Below are 21,824 nucleotides of genomic sequence, written 5' to 3'. Positions count from 1 at the left end.
TGAGCTTTCGAGTGCATGCATGCGCATGCACTCGAAAGCTCACGCCTTGAATAAATCTGAGTTGGTCTTAAAGGTGTCATTGGACTCTAGTTTTGTAATTCAAGGAGTGAGCTTCCCATGCACACATACACCTTCAGGTACTCTGTATATAATGCCCAGAATTAAACCTTGCTGGTCTTAAAAGGGCAAACCAGGACAAAAAGCCAAAACAACAAAATGAAAAGAAAAAAAAAACTAGTGAGGACTAAGAAGGCCAAGGGATCAGAAATGTACAAAATATATTTTAAAATAGATGCCCAATTTATTTCACAGAATTCAGGATAAACTAAAAAATGAAAACACCCCGCCAAAAAAAGGAATTTCCATCTGCGTGCAATCCAAATGGAAGTGAAATATTCCCTTTTGGTACGCTTTTGACTTTGGATATTGAAACAAATTTTTCATATTTCTTTAGATATACATTTCCGGTCCCTCGACCTTCCTGGTCTTCAAGGTACCCCTGGATTCTGACTTTGTCCAACCTAACGTATAGCCGGGTTTGGGATCAGGAGCGTTCCTGACATGTTTTACTTTTCATTCCCACGGCCCGATCCTACAGGCAGCTTTGTGTGGAAGCTCCTGGCTATCTGCCTTAGACCGGCTGTTTTAATAGCTTCCCCTCCTGGCCCTCCTCTTCATCGCTGGGACGAGGGCAGGGCGGGGCAGTTCCCTGGTTGGGCTTAATCCTTGGCACCTGGGAAGCCGACAGGACCCATTTTAAGGGCCGCCGGCTCCCCTGAGCCTTTAAGATCTTCTTCCCTTGCGTTGATCTTTTAGTCAAAATGGGGCGGTGGCTTGCAGCTAGGTGAGTAGGCATAGCCTTGGAGAAGCTTTGGGGTCTCCTCTGTAATGCTGCTTCTTTTATGGGTTTGGCTAATGCTATTGGGGGTGTCTTTCTTGAAGGGTGGGGTGGAAGGGGGAAACCTACCTGGTGGGGAGGGAAAAATCCTGGGGGGGGGTGTTCAGTGGACTGGGAATGGAGCTGGGGTTACCAGGCTGCCCCCTGGTCAATGGCAGGGGGAGGGGGTTAAGGGATGCCAGATCCACCCTAGGAAACTCCTGGAGATTTGGGGATGGAGCCGGGGAGGACAGGGACGTCAGTGGGGCACAGTGACCCGAAGGTCCAAAGGATCCGCTTTCTCCAGGGGAAAATATCTTTGCAGTCCGGAGCCAAGCTGTAATCCTCAGGGATCTCCAGGTTCCACCTGGAGGCTGGCACCCTTAGAAGAGGCTCTTGGCTTAATTTTATTGACTGTTTTTTCTGTTTCATTGACACCCTGACACCTTTCTCCCAAAGCAGCTGACATCTTCTCTGTTGTGTCCTCACAACAGCCCTGTGAGGTGGGCTCTAGGCTGAGAGTGAGTGGGCCCAGGGCTGCCCCGCCAGCAGAGCGGGGATTTGAACCTGGGTTTCTGGGGTCTGAGCTGAACCCCCTAAACAGCACGCCCTCTAGGCTCCTATTCAGAGGTTCGACCTTCCTTTAGTCTGTGTGGGGCCTCCCTGGGTCTGTGGATTAGCTGATGTTCCTTTAGTGGACTAGAGGGGAAGCGATTAAGGAATTGGGGTTCCTCGGCCCTTTTTACCCAGTACTGGCCTGGTTCTTTGGAAAGCCTTCTAGGAATGCCCATCTCCAGGCAAGGGCTGGAGTTCTCCCTGAACTACCAGGGCTCTCCAGGCTGCAGAGAAAAGGCCAACGGGGGTGGAGGGATGTTCTGGACTTTGCAGCATTTTACCCTGTGGGGCTTCCTCAGCTCCCCAAATTGGCCCTCCCCGAGCTCTGCCTCTGGGAATTCTGCCACCTGGGGTTGACAGCCGTAAACACACTTCGCAACTCTTACCTGTTCCAGATTGTTCCTCGTCTGCCTCCTGGCCCCCGGCGGCTCCCCTCAGTTGGCGCCCGGAACAGGTACTCATGGCTGGAGACTCACAGGATGCGTCGGGTGGGGCTGATGCGGGTGGGATTTGTTTTCGGTGGGTGTCATGGCGATCACAGGAATAAGCAGCGTCAGAAGGGGACAGGATAGATTCCTGGGGGATCGATCACTGGCTACTGGCTGTGGGGCCCGAGGGGAACCTCCATGGTCAGAGGCACTAAACCTCTGGATGCCGGTACCCAGAGGCCATTTCAGGGGAAGCCCTCGACTTGAGGCCTCTCTTGAAGCAGTCAAAAGGTTGCCCCTTGGAGGAGGGCAGGGAGGGGCTCCTGGTGGCAGTGGAGGAGAGGGTCCACAGGAAAGAGCTTAAACCAGGGGTAGTCAACCTGTGGTCCTCCAGATGTCCATAGACTACAATTCCCATGAGCCCCTGCCAGCATTTGCTGGCAGGGGCTCATGGGAATTGTAGTCCATGGACATCTGGAGGACCACAGGTTGACTACCCCTGGCTTAAACTACATGTAGGAAGGTACCAGATGGATATTTTCACAGTCAGAGCAGTTCAGGGGTGGAATCACCTGCCTGGTTCTGTGCTCTGACTGGATCAGACTAGCCCGGGCCATCCAAGGCCCTTGGACTGTCCAAATTCACAGTGCTGAGGGCAATTTGAACGGGGAAAGCTGTCAATTGCACTAGGGCAGGGGTGGTGAAACTATGGCTCTCCGGAAGTCCCTGGACTACAATTCCCATGAGCCCCTGCCAGCAGCAGGGGCTCATGGGAATTGTAGTCCATGGACCTCTGGAGAACCACAGTTTCACCCCCCCCAGTGCAATTCCCTATTGTACACCTGAGATGGCTGGCTACCTAGCCCTGGCTGTTGCTCATGTGGCTGCTGTTTGCCCTGGGGGGGGAGGTCAAAGGTCAGCTCCCCAACTTTCTTCCGGTCTTCTAGATCGCGTGGCCGTGGAGTGCCTCGGCAGCCTTGCCCGGCTCCAGCTGAACCCGCGCTACTTCCAGAACAAATTTGTCAGCTTTGCTGCTGTCGGTGAGTCTTGGATCTCCTCCCAGTCCTGAGGCAGAGATGGGCGGAATGCTAGGCCCATACAGGCCCCTGATGTGATGCCCGTGGGCCTGGCAGTGCCTTTTCTGAGGCTTGCCAAGCGAGCGAAGGCCCTGGCTCTGGTCGAGGCCATGTGCACCTCTCTGGGCCTGGGGACTGTCAGCAAGTTGGTATTTGCTGGCCTCGGGATGTATTCAGAGAGGCGGTCCCTTATGGGAATTAGATGCCCTTTGCTGAGGACCACATCTTGCTCAGAGACCTGAGGCTGTCTTCCGAAACTAACTTGCTCCGGAGAGGGCAGGGATTTCCAACTAGGCTTCCGGGAATGCCTGGGGTTCCGATGTTCTTAATTTTTAACTTGTGCACTTTATGGCAATAGTTGTGCACGTTTTTGTGAGTTATTGCATGCAACCTTTCTTGGACAGGACTGTCGTCCTCCTGGGTCCCTGGAACACTCGGGATACATGCTGGAGACCTACTTCTAGCTGCGATTCAGTGTTTCCGGAGAAAGTTTTCCTACACTAGGGTGGACAGTGCTATGGACCAATTCCACTTCTTCTAAGATGACCCAGTTCTTCTTCTTTCTAGACACGTTTGGCCGTTCTTGGCCCATCAACCAGACCCTGGCCGCGCAATGCGGATACACCATCCACCAGGACGTCTGGGGGAACCTTGAATTCCGCACCTCCTTGCTCAGCTGCTATGCTCAGATGGTGGTACGTGAGATGCAGACCAAGCTCCCGGACTGTATAAGAAGCAGTCCTGTACTATTCGGATAGCCCTAGCGCATAATTCTCTGAGGTCCTTATTGGATTTCCATGGTGGTGGAAAGGGCTCTCAAATCTTAGCTGACATCACTGTATCAGAGCTGGTTTGCTATGGCCCCCCTCTGCATTATGGATGCCTTTCCCCCAAGCAACCCTTGCCCTCTGCTCTCCTACAAACCCACACTCCATCTTGGGTCTCCATCCTTTACTCTCCCGCCAACTTCCTGTTTGTCTATCCTGCAGCCCCCTAAACTCCGGGCTTGTCCCGTAGTCTCCACTGCCTTCTGCGACTTTATTCTAGTCCTTAGCTTTCCCCTCAACAGCTCAAAGGTTGACCTTCTTTGGCTGTAGTTAAATGCTACCTTTCCCCTTTGCCACGCAAACCGTGCCACCAACCTTCTGTCGGCTTCCTTTCACGGCAGTCGGAGCGCTTGTGAACGTTCCGTTGCCTGCTGGGTTGATTGATTTCGGAGGCATCATGGTGGATTATTGATATAAAACAAAGGCTTTGATTAAGAAGCACGTTCTCCCTACTCGTGTGTCCTCAGGGTGACGAGCAATTCAGTCTCACCTTCCAAGTCCTGGCAGCCACTAACCAGGAGATGCGGGACGCAGTTGCCTGGGTGGTCCCCGTGAAGTGTTCCTACGGCCCGTGGCAGACGAGGGAAATCGTCTGTGAGGAAAACTACATGGAAGTGAGTTTTTCCTAGCTGGCTTAATGATTTCACGCTGAGCCCTCGGGTTAATTGGAGGGGCAGGACAAATGACGGATGGGGCTCAGCCACGTTTTGCTATGGGCCTACTTGCAGTTGAGTTCTTTGGTTCCTTGTCAACCTACGTGAGATCTAGGAGATGGCGGACACGGGTAATAGTTTCTCCAGAGCTTCTCAGTTACGTTCTTCCCATCCTTTCAGGTTTCCGTGAGAAGGAACGTACCACCAATCCCGGATGGTTTTCTTCAAGATCAGCCTGAAGACTGGGCAGCTGCCTTCCCAGAGGTACCTTCTAGCCGTGGCCTAGCTGAGAGGCTCGGTAGCTGGATGTCTTGAGGAAAGGCAAGGGACCAAGCCCTATGAAGATAGGTTGAGGGACTTGGGAATGTTCAGCCTGGAGAAAAGGAGGTGGAGAGGGGACATGATAGCCCTCTTTAAGTATTTGAAAGGTTGTCACTTGGAGGAGGGCAGGATGCTGTTTCTGCTGGCTGCAGAGGAGAGGACACGCAGTAATGGGTTTAAACTTCAAGTACAACGATATAGGCTAGATATCAGGAAAAAGATTTTCACAGTCAGAGTAGTTCAGCAGTGGAATAGGCTGCCTAAGGAGGTGGTGAGCTCCCCCTCACTGGCAGTCTTCAAGCAAAGGTTGGATACACACTTTCCTTGGATGCTTTAGGATGCTCTGGGCTGATCCTGCATTGAGCAGGGGGTTGGACTAGATGGCCTGTGTGGCCCCTTCCAACTCTATGATTCTATAGGCCAAAGCGGGACCGCCATCTATCTGGCAAATCGTCTTCCACACGGACACCCGGAAGAAGACGATGCTGGTGGAACAAGCTCATGCTGCTGGCTACGGAGTCAACACCACAGACTCAAGGATCGTGTTGAGGGCCTCCTACAACTCAACGGAAGGCCAGACGATGGAGGTGGGTTTCCCATGGATGGGCAGTTGAGTGTTCAGGTGAAACGGAGGGAGCTGGAGGGGAACCAGGACTTGAGACATGACTAGGTGAGAGACAGATGATTATGAATCACATCACAGCAGGTACGCCACTGGAGCATAATTCCCTTGTATGCGAAGGAATCACAAGATGGTCCAGAACAGTGGGACACTGTCCTTCGACTGAATTGGGATGTAGGAGGGGCCACCCGCTCCCAGCCACCTGCACACAAGCACTCTTTCCCCGCCACCCCCCTCCTGATTGCCCCCCCAACCCACCCCCGATCCTTCACACACACACCTCCTTCCCGCCCCCCCCCCCGGTCCCATCCCATACCACCTGCCTGCCTGCCTGCCTGCCTGCCTGCCTGCCTCCCTCCTTCCTCTGTTTCCTTCTCTCCTTTCTGCCTCCCTCTCTCTCCCTCTTTCTCTCCCTCACACTTGCTCGCTTGTGGGCTTTCTGCCTTATTTCCTTTCTCCCTTCTCTTTCTCCCTTCTATGCATCCCTTCACCCACCCCTTGCCCTCCTTTCTCCCTCCCATCCCTCCTTCCCTCTTCTACCTTCCTTTCCAGTGTTCTTCCTCCCAATCCCCTAGCGCCTGCTGTATTTCTTCTACAGCAGGCTTAATTTCTAGTACAATCATAGAATCATAGAGTTGGAAGGGACCTCCTGGGTCATCTAGTCCAACCCCCTGCACTATGCAAGACACTCCCAACCCTCTCACTCATCCACTGTCACCTGCCACCCCCTTGATCCTTCACAGAATCAGCTTCTCCGTCGGATGGCTATCTAGCCCTAGCAGAACCTGCCACTTGTCATGTTCTTGGTCTACTACTTTCTCACGGTGAGAAGCTGCTTGCTAACGCCGTTCTCCCCTTCAGGTCCTCGGTGTCCCCTTTTCTGCCGTGAGGTCCACCACCTTCTACAAGCAGCGCTGGATGCTTCTGATGGTGGACACTGCTGTGGCCTGTCCCGTAGGTAGGAAGAGCAGGGGAGGAGATCCCACCAGCTTTTGGGCCCTTAGACCCACACGGTCACTGGTAGACCCATCAGGCACAGGGGTGAGCCTGGATCTTCTCCCCGTCCATAGATGGAGTGACGTACACAAACGAGACCATCACCTGGACTATCCCGAAAGGCATGTCTCCTCTCATGGTGGGAGTGAGCAGCGCCAAAGAGCTGCGGGTGGAGATGGGCATTGACCTGTCCAAGCTTCCTGCTCGTGAGATCGCCAGTCGAGGCTACTTGCTGGTCAGCGATGATGAGGCCATCTCCATGCGGATACCCATTGGTGCCCTGGGTGGTCATTATAAGGCGAGTCTGATATTTTGGTTTGTTCATTCATTCTTGACTTGAGGCGTGTCGAAAGGGATCTGCATTCATGCCTCTTCTTTCTTCTCGTTGGGGACCCGAAGCAGCTTATATCAATCTCCTGTCCTCCGTTTTATCCTCACAACCCCCCTGTGAGGTAGGTTAGGCTCAGAGAGTGTGACTGGCCCAAGGTCACGCAGTGTGGCCCCGTGATACAAGGCGGGATTTGAACCTGGGCCTCCCAGATGCTGGTCTGATGAGCTTAACCCCTACACCCTACTGTCTCTCTGGTAGCGATGTTCTCAATAGGGGCGCCACTTCCAGGGAGGGTTTCCAGTTCTGGGTTGGGGAATACCTGGAGACTTTGGGGGTGGGGCCAGGAGTGGGCGGGATTTGGGGCAGGGAGGGGCCTCAGTGGACCCTATGGAGTCCACCCAGCTATTTACTCCAAGGGAAATGAGCAATAATTCCAGGGGATCCCCAGATCCTGCTTGGAGCCTGGTATCCCTAGGGCAGTGGGCCCCTCTTAACAGCTGATGGAGTCCACCCAGCCATTTACTCCAAGGGAAGTGAGCAATAATTCCAGATCCTGCCTGGAGCCTGACATCCCTAGGGCAGTGGGCCCCTCTTAACAGCTGACTGGTAGTTCTTTCTTCCTGTAGAGCGCCGTAGTGGCTGGGCAACTGGTCACCTCCTACAAAATCAACCCCTTTGTGGAGCATCTGTGGGAAGATGAGAAGAGAGGCGTCACGAAGCATACCGTCCTGAAAGAGATCCACACCCCTCCACAGCCTGCGCCAATCATAATTAAAGATAGTAAGTCATTCATTGTGAATGCAGCCAACAAAGTTGTATAAAGGCAAGCTTGTCACATGAGCAGCTTTGGCCAATCAGGGGTTCTCTGCCACAGAGCAGAGCCCAAATTCAAAACAGCCTGCTTTCTCAATCCAAATCTTAAAATATTGAGATTTAAAAGCACTCTAAGATATCGCACAATAAAGGTGGGGGTCACTCTGGATCAATCCTGCTTGTTGCAGAAGGAAAATTTAAATCGCCCAAAATCAAAACGGAAATTGCATTCAGTGTAGACGGCAGGGATGGAATCGACCTGGGATTGGAATAAAAGCTCAGTGCAGTTTACACGGGATCAATGTTCTGCTTCATGTTCACCTGTCCTGGCTGATAGTTACCTTTATCGTGCAGGCACCAACGTCCCTCTCCAGCACTTCAACGTATCCGTTGGGCCCTTCCTGCCAGATGTGGAGCTGGTCAGTGTGACGGTGGACGGTTCGGGCCCCTGGTCGCTGCCAGAGGCCGAAAAGCAGGGCTGCAAGGTAGTGGGAAGCAAGCATCCTAACGACAGCAATGAGGTCATCGTGCAGATCCCTTTCGACACACCTCAAGTCAAGAAACAGGTGAGTCCTGCCTCTAGCGAGCTCACACCTGGAAGATGTGCTACCAAGCTAACAACCGAAGCCTGGAAGTATGGGCAACTTGATCGACGTTTTATGGCGTTCCTATTTGGAATGACTCCGATGAGCAAGCGGGCTGGCTTTTGAAAAGTTTTGCCCTTTTAAGGCTTTAAATAGAGTGCCGCTTGGGAGATCTGACCCTTTTTAGCGGCTATTTCGGGCGTTGTGACCCAGATAGCCCTGTGCTGCAGTTTGCGTGCGCCTCACCTTCTACCTTGCTTACCGAAGTTAACCAATAAAATCAGAGTCTAGTAGGACCTTGAAGACCGACAAAGATTTGTTTAAGGCGTGAGCTTTCGAGTGCAAGCAATAAATCTTTGTTGGTCTTAAAGGTGCTCCTGCACTCTGATTTTATTGTGCTAATTCAGATGAATATGGCGACCCATTAGTAGTTAGCTAGTTACAGTTCCGGTGTTGTGGGGTTGCTTACACGTACGGCCTTGGTTCCTGTAAGCCAGGAAACATACTAGACTTAAAGGTTCCCAGGTGACACGAGGGCAAATCCATGCAAAGCTGCTTCTGCTCTGGGAGACAGGAGAGGAGGGGAAGAGTCCCTAGAAGCTGAATCCTAATGACTCACGTTGAGCAGGGTCTTGGTAGGATGTTGGCCATTTATGCCCATCGGTGCTCTAAGCCTGGGGGCCCTGGCACATTGGAAGGGGGCCGCAGGCTGGAAAATGTGAGAAGGGGAGCCCCCAGGATTTTAGGAGGGAGGGCTGGTCACTGACCCAGTGAAATACCCTTTTAGTCACGTATGATGTCATTAATTGATGGGACGTTTGACCTTCATCAAGGGAAAGAAAAAGAAATCACGTAAGCCTTTCCTTTGCGCGTGCTAGAGTTAAGGCACTGAAGAAAAATACGAACGCATGTTCGTATTTGGTCAAAGGTTCTAGATATCTGTCCGTGTATATACGAGATGAGGGCAACAAAGGTGGTGAGGGGTTTGGAGACCAAGACGTAGGAGGAAAGGTTGGGGGAGCTTCGTCTGTTTAGCCTGGAGAGGAGACGACTGAGAGGGGATCTGATAACCATCTTCAAGTATTTAAAAGGCTGCCATGTAAAGGATGGAGCAGAGTTGTTCTCTCTTGCCCCAGTGGGATGGACAGGAACCCATGGAATGAAATTAATGCAAAAGAAATTCTGTCTAAACATCCATTCCTGACACTTCGAGTGGTTTCTCAGTTTAACAGGCTTCCTCGGGAGGTGGTGGCTTCTCCATCTTTGGAGATTTCTAAACAGAGGCTGGAGAGCCATCTGACGGAGAGGCTGATTCTGTGAAGGCTCAAGGGGGTGGCAGATGACAGTGGATGAGCGATAGGGTTGTGAGTGTCCTGCCTAGTGCAGGGGGTTGGGCTAGATGACCCAGGAGGTCCCTTCCAACTCTAGGATTCTAAGTCACCGACCCTTCATATTGGCTAACCTCAATACCTCATTCTCTTTCCAGTATGTGTCAGGTCCCATCAGAAATTACACCTTAAATGTCACATTTGGATTCATTGTGAGCCCCCATGCAGACCCCTTTGATGTCCCAGTCACACTTGTTGCTCTAGTCCCTGATGCAGGTGAGTTTTTCTTGGATGCTTTGGGCTGATCCTGCGTTGAGCAGGGGGTTGGACTAGATGGCCTTGTCGGGCACCTTCCAACTCTATGATTCTATATGGCCTGTATGGCCCCTTCCAACTCTATGGTTCTATGATTCTATGAGTTGGGCTAGACGGCAGTACTCATTTAGTTGGGTCCACAACAGAGGGCATGTTAGAATAGAATGAAAGGACGGGATGGCAGGTAGAGGTTCCAACAGGGCTGGCCAAGCCAGATTCACAACACTCCAAGCCTTAATTTATTCCTACCATTAAGTGGGAAGATCTTTGTCTTATTTGACCTTGGAAGGCTTTATGTCAAGGTTATTCATCACCCTACTGGATCCGAGTGGGCTTTTATCACTCTCGTTAAATAAATGGACTAACATATACAGATGCCACCAGACTTTAGATTTTGTCATGGGAAACGTGCTAGCCGCGTGATGAATGCTTTTGCTTAGGATAAGCAAAGATAACAAGAAGAAGAAGAGTTGGTTCTTATATGCCGTTTTTCTCTCCCCGAAGGAGTCTCAAAGCGGCTTACAGTCGCCTTCCCTTTCCTCTCCCCACAACAGACACCCTGTGAGGGAGATGAGGCTGACAGAGCCCTGATATTCCTGCTCGGTCAGAACAGCTCTATCAATGCCGTGGGGAGCCCAAGGTCACCCAGCTGGCTGCATGTGGGGAGTGCAGAATCGAACCCCACATGCCAGATTAGAAGTCCGCACTCCTAACCACTACACCAAACTGGCTCTCAAGAGGCACAGAAGGACTGATATAGTCATTCCTAGACTCCTTTTGGAAAAGGGGGACAAAATTTTAGGCATAGCTTCTGAAGGGAAGCCATGTTAGAACAGTCAGCATCGAGTGCAGTGAGTAGGACATTAGAGACCACCAAGGCTCCAAACTCCCTTCATCAGATACAAGTAGGAATGGGCATTGGAGCCTTTATATCACAGTCAGGAGGTGGGAGGGGTGTGGTAAAGGATCCCGGGGTACTAAGCCTGCTCTCATAGAGAGTGGCAGCTAAGCGGGGACTAGGGTGGTTGGTGTTAGGATGGGTAACTTCCAAGGAAGCTCAAGAGGCAGGCAATGGCAAATCTCTTCTATTTATCTCTTGCTCAAAGAGCCCACAAGGTCATCATTAGTCAAGTTGCGCCCTGACAGCACACAATTATGATTAGGCCTCCAATGAAGCCTCTGGCCTCAAGTGTCTGATGTTGTCGAACTTAAAGCATAGTTCATTAATTCTGCGCTTACGTTGCTGTTTGAGAACTCAGCTCTGCTTCTCCTACTAATTGAAAGCCATCATGGCGTTGTAGTTAAGAGTGGCAGCCTCTAGTCTGGAGAAACCGGGGTTTGATTCCCCACTCCTCCACATGTAGGCAGATGGGTGACCTTGGCCTAGGTACAGTTCTCTCAGAGCTGTTCCTGCAGAGCAGTTCTACTAGAGCTCTCTCAACCCCACCCATTTAACATTTTTTTAAAAAAAAACCTAATTCACAAGCAGTTAAGTATCTGTAAGGATGGGAGTACTGAAACATCAGATGTTTCAGTATTACATGAATGCCAACTGTATGAACAAATTAGAAGAGAACTTAATCTTTCCCACAAATTAGGCTTAACTCTGAGACGTTTAAAATCCTGCTGTTAAGTACCGTATTTGCCGGCGTATAAGACGACTGGGCGTATAAGACGACCCCCCAACATTTCCACTCAAAATATAGAGTTTGTTACATGACATTACAGTACTATGGGCCACTATGGGCAGCTGTGTCTATCCCAACTGAAGTGCACCCGGCATATAGGACGACCCCCCCCCCCCACTTGGAGGCATGTTTTTCAGGGGGGGAAAGTAGTCTTATACGCCAGCAAATACTGTAAAAATATTGAACTAATCTCTGCCATGGCTACATTTGCATGGGGGGCAACTAAAACAAGGAAGACTTGGTTGAATCTGGAACAAAGACAGGGTTACTTACCGTATTGCATTTTAATTTGAGATTTTGTTGACTTTCATGGCTTGGAATCTTTTCTCTATTTAAATCTCTGCATATCCTGTGGATTTTGTATTGTCATCTAAATTCTGGTCTAGTACCGCATCAGTAAACTGAAGGAAGAGAAAAGTAAGATGCTTTGGAGCTCCTTCGGGTAGTGAAAAGTGGGGTATAAAAGCCTGGCTCTTCTAATTCGAGATAGCAGCCGCTATAGTTAAATGGGAAAACAAAAGCAATGGGAAGAAAGAAAATATATAAGCAGCGGGACCCTGATGGTCTGGGCAGTGTTCCCACCTTTTGAGATACTCCCTCCTGTCCTCCAGTGTTGCCTCAAGCTACGGGCTCCTGCGATGAGGAAGCCCTCTACTTGGTGATGAGACGTGGCAACGTGGACCAGGACTGGCTGCCCTTTGTGGAGGACACGCTCTTGACTCGGGAGGTCGCCCAGCAGCTTGGCTACACCTTCCACGACAACGGAACCCACCTTGCCTTGAGGGTACCACGGCATGCTGACCACGTGGCTTTCGAAGTAAGAGAAACCTCAAATGCCAAAGAGAAGTGGGTTCCAACAGCCACTGGAAGAGACTGCAAGGAGTCTAGTGGGGGAGGGAAGGTTCTCTCTGTCTTCAGGTGTCCCCGACAACCCATGAATGTGTCACTTATGACTGATGGTGACCCCGTAAACTAAGGATCTCCAAAAACCCGTCATTAGCAGTCTTGCCCAGGTCTTGCAAGCAGAGGGCCATGGCTTCCTTGGTTGAGTCCATCCGTTCCAAGCTGGGCCTTCCAGTTTTCCTAGCTTTACTGTCTTCTCCATTGACTCTTGTCTTCTCATAATGTGACCAAAGTACGAAAGCTTGAGTTTAGTTGTTTTAGATTCTCAGGGGGGTTCAAGCTTGATTTGATCTAGAACCCACTGGTTTTGTCGTTTTCTCGGTCCATGGTCTCCATAGCACACTCCCCCAACAACCATGATAACTCCCTGAATAATCTAGATCAGCTTATAATAGGCAACAACCATGCTTTGGTCTTGAATGAGCCTCTTAAAAGTCAAACTCCCTCTCCGTCAAGTAGTTGAATCTCATAGCACGTGGCTATATTTAGAAGCTAAAGAAAAGGGCAATGATCAATATATATTGTGGATGATCAATAAAAGCTAAAGAAAAGGGAAGACTAGCAAACAACCCAGAAGAAAGAGTTCAATGAGATCTGAACATCCCAGAGAGGTAGGCAAATGAGATGGAATTCAATAAAGATAAATGTTTCTAAGCATATGTGGAGGACAGGATGCTCCAAACATGCAGAGTTTGACTCGAGTGCTCTACTCAAGGGGAGACTCTTCTCCATACCAAAATTAGCGGCTTTCTCAAATCTGAACAACTCTAAAAAATGCCCGGTTCTTGGTAAACGTCTAATTCTACCAGTGATGAGTATTTTGGTCACTGGGTATTCCTTTCAACAAAAGGTGCTTCTGTTTAATTTTTGACCACTTCTGAGCAAAATTGAGTATCACCTAGAAATCTCCAGTTTAGGCTAAGGAGTCTCTTGGCCCTGTATTTGGACACAGGGGTGGCCAAACTATGGCTCTCCAGATGTTCATGGACTACAATTCCAATTGGCCATGCAGGCATGGCCTTGTGGGAACTGTAGTCCATGAACATCTGGAGAGCATGACATTTGTCCTCGGGGAATGACTTTTGTTCTCGGGGAATGCATCATCTGGTCCTTTCTGCCTTCAGGAAGTCCACTCTTCAGGCATTGTGATGACCTTCCAGCTGCTGCTGAAGGACCCAGACACTCAAGCGGAGATGATGGACTTCTCAATTTCCTGCAGCTTCTCTTCTGAAGATCTCATTGGTAAACTCCACCTCCTCCTCCTCCTCCCCCAACATCCTTGAAGGGACTTTGTTCTGCAAGTACCGTGTTGTTCCCTCAAAGTCCGGCAGAACGTTCCAAGTCCAGTAGAGATATAGTCCTGAACTTCATATGGTGGAACCCATTCAACAAAGCCTGCAGCATGGAGATCTGTGTCCCTGTCATACGTTAGACATCCAGCCCGTAATTCTTCATGGCAATCCCTGGTGGTGTACTCCACCCACAGTTAACCATTGGTTTCCTTGGGAGGTGGTGGGTTCTCCATCTTTGGAGATTTTTAAGCAGAGCTTTCAGCATCCAAGCCAGACTCCCAATTCTCAAGCTTCCTAGGGGAGAAACAGTGATAAGAGTTATCTCCCTGCCATCTCTCAAATCCATGCCCCAATGCTGCTGGGAAATGGCGAAAGTTCAGGCTGTAGCGGAAGTGGTCTTCGTTGGTCAAGGGTAACTTCATCCAGGGGTTCAACAGGGGAGGGCATCTCTTTGCAGATTGCTTCCCTAACGGCACAATGGTGATCTCCGCCTTGAAGATCGCTGGCATCCCGGGCTTGTTGCCCTCCGGCCTAGTGCTGAGAGACGGACGCTGCAAGCCGTCTTGGGTGACGGAGGAAGGAGCGACGTTTGTCTTCAGCGTGAGCACCTGCGGGACTACCCGCACGGTAAGAATGGAACCCATCTTCTACCGGAAGACCTCTGCTCGGTTGCTTTGGCTCAAGAGCATTTTGAGCTCAGGCTACAAGGGACTGGGTTGACTTAGCTTGATGGTGCTGAGTTGATATATGACACGGGTGGCCAAATTGTCACTCTCTGGATGTCCACGGACTACAATTGTAGTCTGTGGACATCTAGAGAGCCACAGTTTGGACACTGGGGGTTAGTCTTCTAACTAATGCTGACTGACAGCTGTTGGATATCTGGGGGTGGGACCTCAGCTGGGTGCTACCAACATACTGAAGGAACCATCTCTGGTTGGTTAACCAAGCTGATATCATCTCCTTAGGCCATAAGCAGGTTCGAAAATTACAGTTCCTGCCCCCCTCCAATCTTCTTGTAGTTCAGGGATGCTATCATGACGTATGAAAACGAAGTCCTGTATGTACGCCCGGGCCAAGCAGCACCCATTTATCGGTAAGTACACGGGACCATGTGGGAGAGGAGAAGTTTGGCACATTGCATTGGGAAGGATGACTCGGTGTCCAGAATAAACAAAGTGCAGATTCAGCCCAGGTGTCCATGGACTACAACTCCCATGAGCCCCTCCCATGCTGGTAGTAGTCCATGGGCATCTGGGGAGCCACGGTTTGGCCATCCCCCTGCTGTAGGGTTTTCACGGCATGAGAAGTTAGAGGCAAGTGGGCCAACCCCTCCCTCTGCATCACCACCTTAGTATTTCTTGGTGGTCTCCCATCTAAACAGTAACCCGGGTCAACTCTGCATAGCTTCTGAGATCAGGCTAGCCCGGCCCATCCCTCACTGCTAACTTCTGGTCTTCCAGGTTGAAATGTGGTTGCCATTATGTAATCGGCGATGGCCTGTCGCTTGAGTACAGCCCTGCCGAAGCCCCGTCGCCAAGCATCTTGCCGGGAGTGGGCCCACTGGCTCTGGCCCTTAAGCTAGCCAGAGGTAAGAGCCGGGGAGGGGCGCCTGAATGTCACGTGGGCCTGGGAGAGGTATGTCGCAAAGAGCAGGCTGGGCATGCTGCAGGGGGAACTGCAGCCCTGCATTGGTTGGCTGGGACTTTGTCCATCCCTCTGTGCGAGCATGAGCTAGGGTTTCCAACTCCGGGTTAGGATATTCCTGGAGATTTGGGGGTGGAGCCTGGGGAAGGGAAGGGAGGGGAGGGCCCCGAACAGCATATAATGCTATAGAGTAGGGTGGCCAAACTGCGGCTCTCTAAATGCCCATGGCCTACATTTCCCATGAGCCCCTGCCAGTGTTGGCAGGGGCTCGTGGGAATTGTAGTTCATGGGTGTCTGGAGAGCCAGTTTGGCCTCCCTGCTACAGAGTCCCTCTTCCAAACTTGTCGTTTTCTCAGGGGAACGGATCTCTGTTGTTTGGAGATTGCCTATTATTCTAGGAGATCTCCAGAGATGGACAATCTGAGCTTAGAGTAGCCTTTTTCAACCTTTTGACCGTGGAGGTGCCCCTGATGTATTTTTCAAGCTTGAAGATACCATGGAAGATGCCATGGAGCTTGAAGCTTGAAGATGCCATGGAGGTACCATGGCAGCTGGCCACATCTCTCTGCCACACCCACATGCAAATAAAAATATGCAAATGAACATAAAAATCGCACCCCCCCCCCCTTATCACCTTATCCCATCACACTTTGCCAGCAATTCCCCGTACGCAAATAAAAACGCAGGCCATTCTTGGTATGCTTCTGAGCCATGCACCCTACAGACCTTGCATGTTCCAACACTAGACTGCCGTAGCAATTCTAACCTGCCTTTTCCGCCTCCAGACCAGACCTATAGGGACTTCCACCAGGACAAGGAGTACCCAGTGACGCGGTACCTTCGGGAACCCCTCCACTTCCAGGTGGAGCTGCTGGGTAGCCAAGACTCTCAGCTGGAGCTGTTCCTAGAAGACTGCTGGGCCACAGCTTCCTCCGACAGGAATAGCTCCCCACAGTGGAACATTGTGACCGACAGGTAGAGTCCTCTGTGCGTCCGGAGGGAAGGATGCTCAGCTCCTGAATGGGAGAGAGCGATGCTAGAAGAGAGGGGGCCACAGAAGGACACTGGGGGTCCTAATGCAATGGTTCTGCTTTGGGTAGTTGGGGACAGGGTCATGTCTGGGGTTGAAGACATTGTGGAGGTCTATAGACCAGGGGTGGCCCAATTGTGACTCTCCAGATGTCCATGGACTACAAGTCCCAGGAGCCCCTGCTGACACTGGCAGGGGGTCATGGGACTTGTAGTCCATGGACATCTGGAGAGCCACAGTTGGGCCACCCCTGGTCTATAGGGAAGATGGGACCAGGGCAGGATGTCTGGTCCTCATGCTTGAAAGTCTTGCTTGAAAGATGACCTTGGAAGTGGAGGGGCAATTCTAGCAAAGCTCTCTGGAAGCGGAATGACCGGGAGGTCTAGCTAAAGTACACTCACTAAAGTAGCCCATCTGATTTGTGCCGTTGTTATTAGCATGGGTGGAATATCATGCTTTCTTCCTTTCTTTTTTGCTACAGTTGTGAGAGTGCAGAGGATTCCCACCAGACCGTCTTCCACCCCGTCCCCCATGGCTCCGTCCCGTTCCCGACACACGTGAAGCGATTCGAAGTGAAAATGTTCACATTCATGGTGGACGACCAAGCTCTACGAGGACAAGTAAACTTCCTCAAAGAGTCAGAAAGACCCTGAACCTTTTCTTTAACGTGATGGTTTGCTATTCCAATAAAAAGAAACCATGGGAGTCTTTTGCCTGCTAGGAAGGCATCTGGTGTTTTAAAACTTGGACTGTATAGATTTTAGTACTTTCTGCCCTCCCTCCATAAAAAAAAAAATTGTCCATTTTTCAAGTGGAACCGAATTGTAGAGAACTCATTTCTGTCTTTCCATTCTATAAGGAAATGTAGCCCTGTTCTTATTTTAATAGGCACTCAGGATTACTTAGGATTTCTACCCAGGGGCTGCAAACTAGTCCTACTAATCCAAATTGTTTCGGTCATTTAGGATAATCATTAACCCATCTGTTTTAACTAAAGCCATCCTCCTTGAAGAAAAGAATGCCTCCCCTGTTTTCAAAGCTAGAGTGAAGCAGAAATTATGGAGATATTCAGACGGAATCAGTGTTCAGTCTGACACCGATAGGATCTACAGCTTTATCAAGACTGGTCACTTGAGATTTTTTAACCAGCTACCTCCTAACGGTACTCTGTCATTTGCCATGCTGGGCTTGATTCTTCCACAAAGGGTCCCGTACCATGCCCTGAGGACCAACTCTTCAACTGGACTTGTTCTTCCCAGCACGGATCTTTCCTCCGAAAGGCAATGCAGGGGTGGTGAAGCTTTAGTGTTGTCCTACCCTTGACCATGCTGAGCCAGCACGGTGTCGTGGTTAAGAGCAGTTGGCTTCTAATCTGGCAAGGCGGGTTTCATTCCCTGCTCCTCCACATGCAGCCAGATGGGTCATGGTGGGCTAGTCACAGTCCGGTTAGAGCTGTTTCCCCAGAGCAGTTCTTTCAGAGCTCTCACATCCCCTCCTACCTCGCAAGGTGTCTGTTGTGGGGAGAGGAAGGGAAGGCGATTGTAGGCTGCTTCGAGACTCCTTCAGGCAGGGAAAAGCGGGGTGTAAAGACCAACTCGTCTTCTTCTAATCCCCTTAAGCTATTTTTGACATGCCTTTTGTCTCTGTTTCCAGGTCTATTTCCACTGCAGCGCAATCATCTGCGATTCCGCCCGGCCATCATCCGATGCCCTCTGTGCTAGGCGGTGCATTCCCCGAAGGCAGAGAGCAGGTAAGTGGGTATTCGAGGTAGAACTGGGGAAAGTACGTGAGGCTGACGTGTCTAGATCAGGGGTCCTTTGAGCCGATGTCTACTGCGGCACGGCGGGTGCGTTAACATAATGGCCGCCACCGAACGGCTGCTGAGGGAGGCGCAGCCAGCCACGAAACGGTGGCCGCCACTTAAATCAATCAATCAATATTTTATTTGTATACTGCCCCATCCTTGTCGGCGCAGGGCAGTTAACATTCGGTAAACAACCCGTGATCAAAACGGGATCTTAATAAAACTTGCCCCCGATTTGCAATTTATTTGCAACCACTGGGAGCACAGTTTCCTTTCTGTGGATGAGTTTTTTGAATCAGGAGGCCAGCATCTCCTGCTGTTATTGCCTGGCCTCAACTAGTCAAACTGCGGCCCTCCAGATGTCCATGGACTACAATTCCCAGGAGCCCTTGCCAGCATTCGCCAGCGAATGCTGGCAAGGGCTCCTGGGAATTGTAGTCCATGGACATCTGGAGGGCCGCAGTTTGACTACCCCTGCTCCAGATCCTGGAGGGCCCTGGTCTCTTCAGGCAGAGACCTCCTCCAGACAGGGACTTGGGCTGAGAAAGCCCTCGCTGAGGCTGGTTTATCTCTTTAGGACCACGGTCTACTTCAGGAGGGCAGTATAGATCCTGTAGGTGACAGCTGCTGCCAAAATAACTTTTTAAAAATCTGTCCAAGCAATCTAAACATCTGACGGTTAGAGCAGTTTCTCCGTGGAACAGGCTTCCTCGGGAGGTGGTGGGTTCTCCATCTTTGGAAATTTTAAAGCAGAGGCTGGAGAGCCATCTGACGGAGAAGCTGATTCTTGAAGGCTCAAGGGGGTGGCAGGTGACAGTGGATGAGCAAGAGGGTTGTGAGTGTCCTGCATAGTGCAGGGGGTTGGACTAGATGACCCAGGAGGTCCCTTCCAACTCTATGATTCTATGATTTAATCTGAAGCCTCACTGGACAATGGCCCCACCTACTTCCTAAAAACACATGGGCGGGCCCCAGAAAAGGTCTGCAGGTACTACAGCATCCACAGGCAGCACACTGGGGACCCCCCATAGCTTCCCAGATTACATGGCTGTACCTTGTGCATAACACAGCTTGAGATCTGCATGGCCATGCAGAGATACTGAGATGACAGGGTATTGTGGGCTTTGCGCTCCAGCCTTGCCCCCTGTCCTAGAGAGCAAAAGGGAGGACCGCCCATCAGAGAGGAGCAGCTGGCTCTCTAAGCACTACAAAAATGACTCCCACAAGCCTCACTGTAGCACAAGATCTGCCGCCTGCGCTACAGAGAACCCCATTAAAGCCCAAACCTTTCAAGATAAAAGCCGTCACTGATGAAAGCACCCACAAGGGACTACCCACAATACATATTTTGGGGGAATGGCAGACTGACAGTAGCCATGGGTATCTTATGTAGAGTCCTGGGGGGAACAGACCCTCTCCAATAAGATAAGGCAGTAAAGGACCGGAATTCACATGCTGGCCTCTGTCCAACTGGGCCCGGGCTGGGTTCCAGGAATTTTCTAACGACTTAGGAGCAAGTGGCTCCTTTCCGTTAGGATGCCAAGAAATAACGAAAAGCTGTTCAAGGGGTTCGCTCGGAAAAGCTGAAAGCAGCAGGAAGAAAGGGGAAGACCGGACAAGAGATGGAGCATCTCTGTAAAGCAGGCTTTTCCAACCAGGGTTTCACGAAACCCTGGAGTTCCTTGACGGCCTTGGGAGGGTTTCCCAAATGGGTGAGAGTTAAATAATTTTGTATATACCTGTCCCTCCCCTCCAAATGGCCAGTGATGGGCCTAAACACCCAACTCTCAAACAACGTTCTATCCTTCCTAGCGTAGCAGGTGTTTCTATTTTAAAGAACAAAACTTGGTTCCCTTGAAATGTTTCTTCTTCGCGGCAGACGCAGGAATCAGCATTATAATCCTGCTCGTCTTGCATAAAACATTTTTGCACTTACATTTTGCCCTTTCAAAAACAATTCTTTCGCGGGACCTTTCGGAGTTCCTCCAGTTTCGCAGGTGGAGGATTAAGGAAACCTGCAGAGGTGAAAACGGAAAGCCGCTCCCCCCATAGGCCCTGAGACATCTAACAGACAAAGTCTCCTTACATCCTTGGCACTTAAAACCTAATTAAAATCATAGAGTTGGAAGGGGCCATACAGGCCATCTAGTCCAACCCCCTGCTCTACGCAGGATCAGCCTAAGGCATCCTAAAGCAGACTCTCTAATCTTTGCAGATGGAAAAGGCTGCTTAGTGGAGCTATCCTGTATACAAAGGTGGCCTTCCCTTAGCATTGCATGTTGACGTAGCGTGCATCTGCTTTCCATCGTGTAGCTCCTGATTCATGCTACCCTTAGAATGACTTCCTTCTGTTAACAGCCTTGCTCCAGTCTTACAAATGAAGGGCCACGGCTTCCTTGATTGACTCAGTCTATTTCATGCTGGGTGTTCCTCTATTCCTGCTGCTTTCAGCATTTCCTAGCGCAATCATCTTTTCCAGGGAAGTCTCTTCTTCCCACAATGGGGCCGCAGTATGAAAGCTTCCGTCTATTCACTTTTGCTTCCGGGGGGAGGAAAATTCAAGTTTGATGTGATCTATAATCTGGCCTTTGCTGTAAACCAGTGGTTCTGAACCTTACGAATGCCGCGGCCCTTTAGTACAGTTCCACATGTTGTGGTGACCCCCGACCGTAAAATTATGCATAAAATTAATTTCACAGAAATTAAACCAAAACCATGGCGTGAAGATCCGTTGTTCATGATTGTATATAAATTGGGTTTTTTCCGGGGTTTCTCAGTTCAGTTCTGCCTCTTGTTCCACCATGCCGATCTCGCTCTTTTCCGCTGCTCCAGACAGACGAACGCTCTAGCTCGATCTACCCTGCAAGGCTGTTGTGTGGGTGAAATGGAAGAGGAGCTATGTTGGCCGCTTTGGGACCCCCTTGGAGAGAAGGGCTGCTATCCCTGCCATGACCCCTGTGGAAGGGTTGTTCGGCCCCCAGGTTGAGAACCACTGCATTGGACTCACAATTACCCATGTAACTCCTGTGTTCTTCTGCTAGGCCGGAGCGTTGATCCCTCCAGAGATCTACACGGGTACGTCTCATCCGGAGCGATTGTTCTCGGTCGGAGAAGCCATGCTTAAGCCTCTGGCGACGGAAAGATGTGACTGGCTGTGGCGCTGGGAAACATTTATTGGCATCCTGTGCAATAAAACCTACAAAACCACCCTCCCCCATTCAGAACTCTGATCTTGTGCTTATTAGTCTGTAAGGCTTCTATATGGAAAGGTATGGGGTAGGCAGAGTGCTGCCAGAATTAAAGAGGGACTTGTTCGAGGGCCAAGAATTGCAAAAACCTGATGCGATTGGCAGAAATCCGCTGGTGTCCTTGTTAATATGTTGTAAGGAGGGGACGGTGTCTGGAACCCCCAAGAGGAGCCTAAAGGAGACGGAATTGCCCTGGTGCAGTGGAGACTGGAGAGAGACCCTTTAAGAAGAGCTGGGTTTTTGTACCCTGCTTTGCACTACGCGAAGGCGTCTTAAAGTGGCTTACAAACGCTGTTTCCTTTCCCTCTGCTGTGAAAGCAGTAGGTGAAAAGCCAATAGAAGCTGCGTTAAGCATTTGCTGTGACCCAAAGCTCTCTCTCTCTTGCTGCAGCAGCATCCAGCAATTCTGCAGCGGAGGCAAACAGA

The 21,824-nt window shown here is 50.6% G+C and overlaps 1 protein-coding gene across 1 annotated transcript; it reads left to right on the top strand.

Annotated features, from left to right (window-relative positions):
• The first annotated feature begins 694 nt into the window (after positions 1 to 694).
• On the top strand, positions 695 to 21,357 carry LOC143833509 (uncharacterized). Its single transcript, XM_077329406.1, has 21 exons — positions 695 to 844; positions 1,888 to 1,946; positions 2,868 to 2,960; positions 3,564 to 3,691; positions 4,291 to 4,437; positions 4,657 to 4,740; positions 5,217 to 5,384; positions 6,281 to 6,377; positions 6,490 to 6,713; positions 7,373 to 7,526; positions 7,914 to 8,125; positions 9,630 to 9,747; positions 12,086 to 12,291; positions 13,502 to 13,619; positions 14,127 to 14,296; positions 14,692 to 14,765; positions 15,133 to 15,260; positions 16,102 to 16,291; positions 16,828 to 16,966; positions 18,000 to 18,096; positions 21,192 to 21,357. Exons 1-21 carry the CDS (start codon positions 822 to 824, stop codon positions 21,272 to 21,274), a joined length of 2,712 nt encoding a protein of 903 aa, XP_077185521.1. The 5' UTR covers positions 695 to 821; the 3' UTR covers positions 21,275 to 21,357.
• Positions 21,358 to 21,824: the final 467 nt, after the last annotated feature.

Source organism: Paroedura picta, chromosome 3 (assembly GCF_049243985.1).
Source record: "Paroedura picta isolate Pp20150507F chromosome 3, Ppicta_v3.0, whole genome shotgun sequence".
Lineage (NCBI taxonomy): Eukaryota > Metazoa > Chordata > Lepidosauria > Squamata > Gekkonidae > Paroedura > Paroedura picta.
Note: the sequence above shows the minus strand (reverse complement) of the source record. Positions and strands in the feature narration are given on the sequence as shown.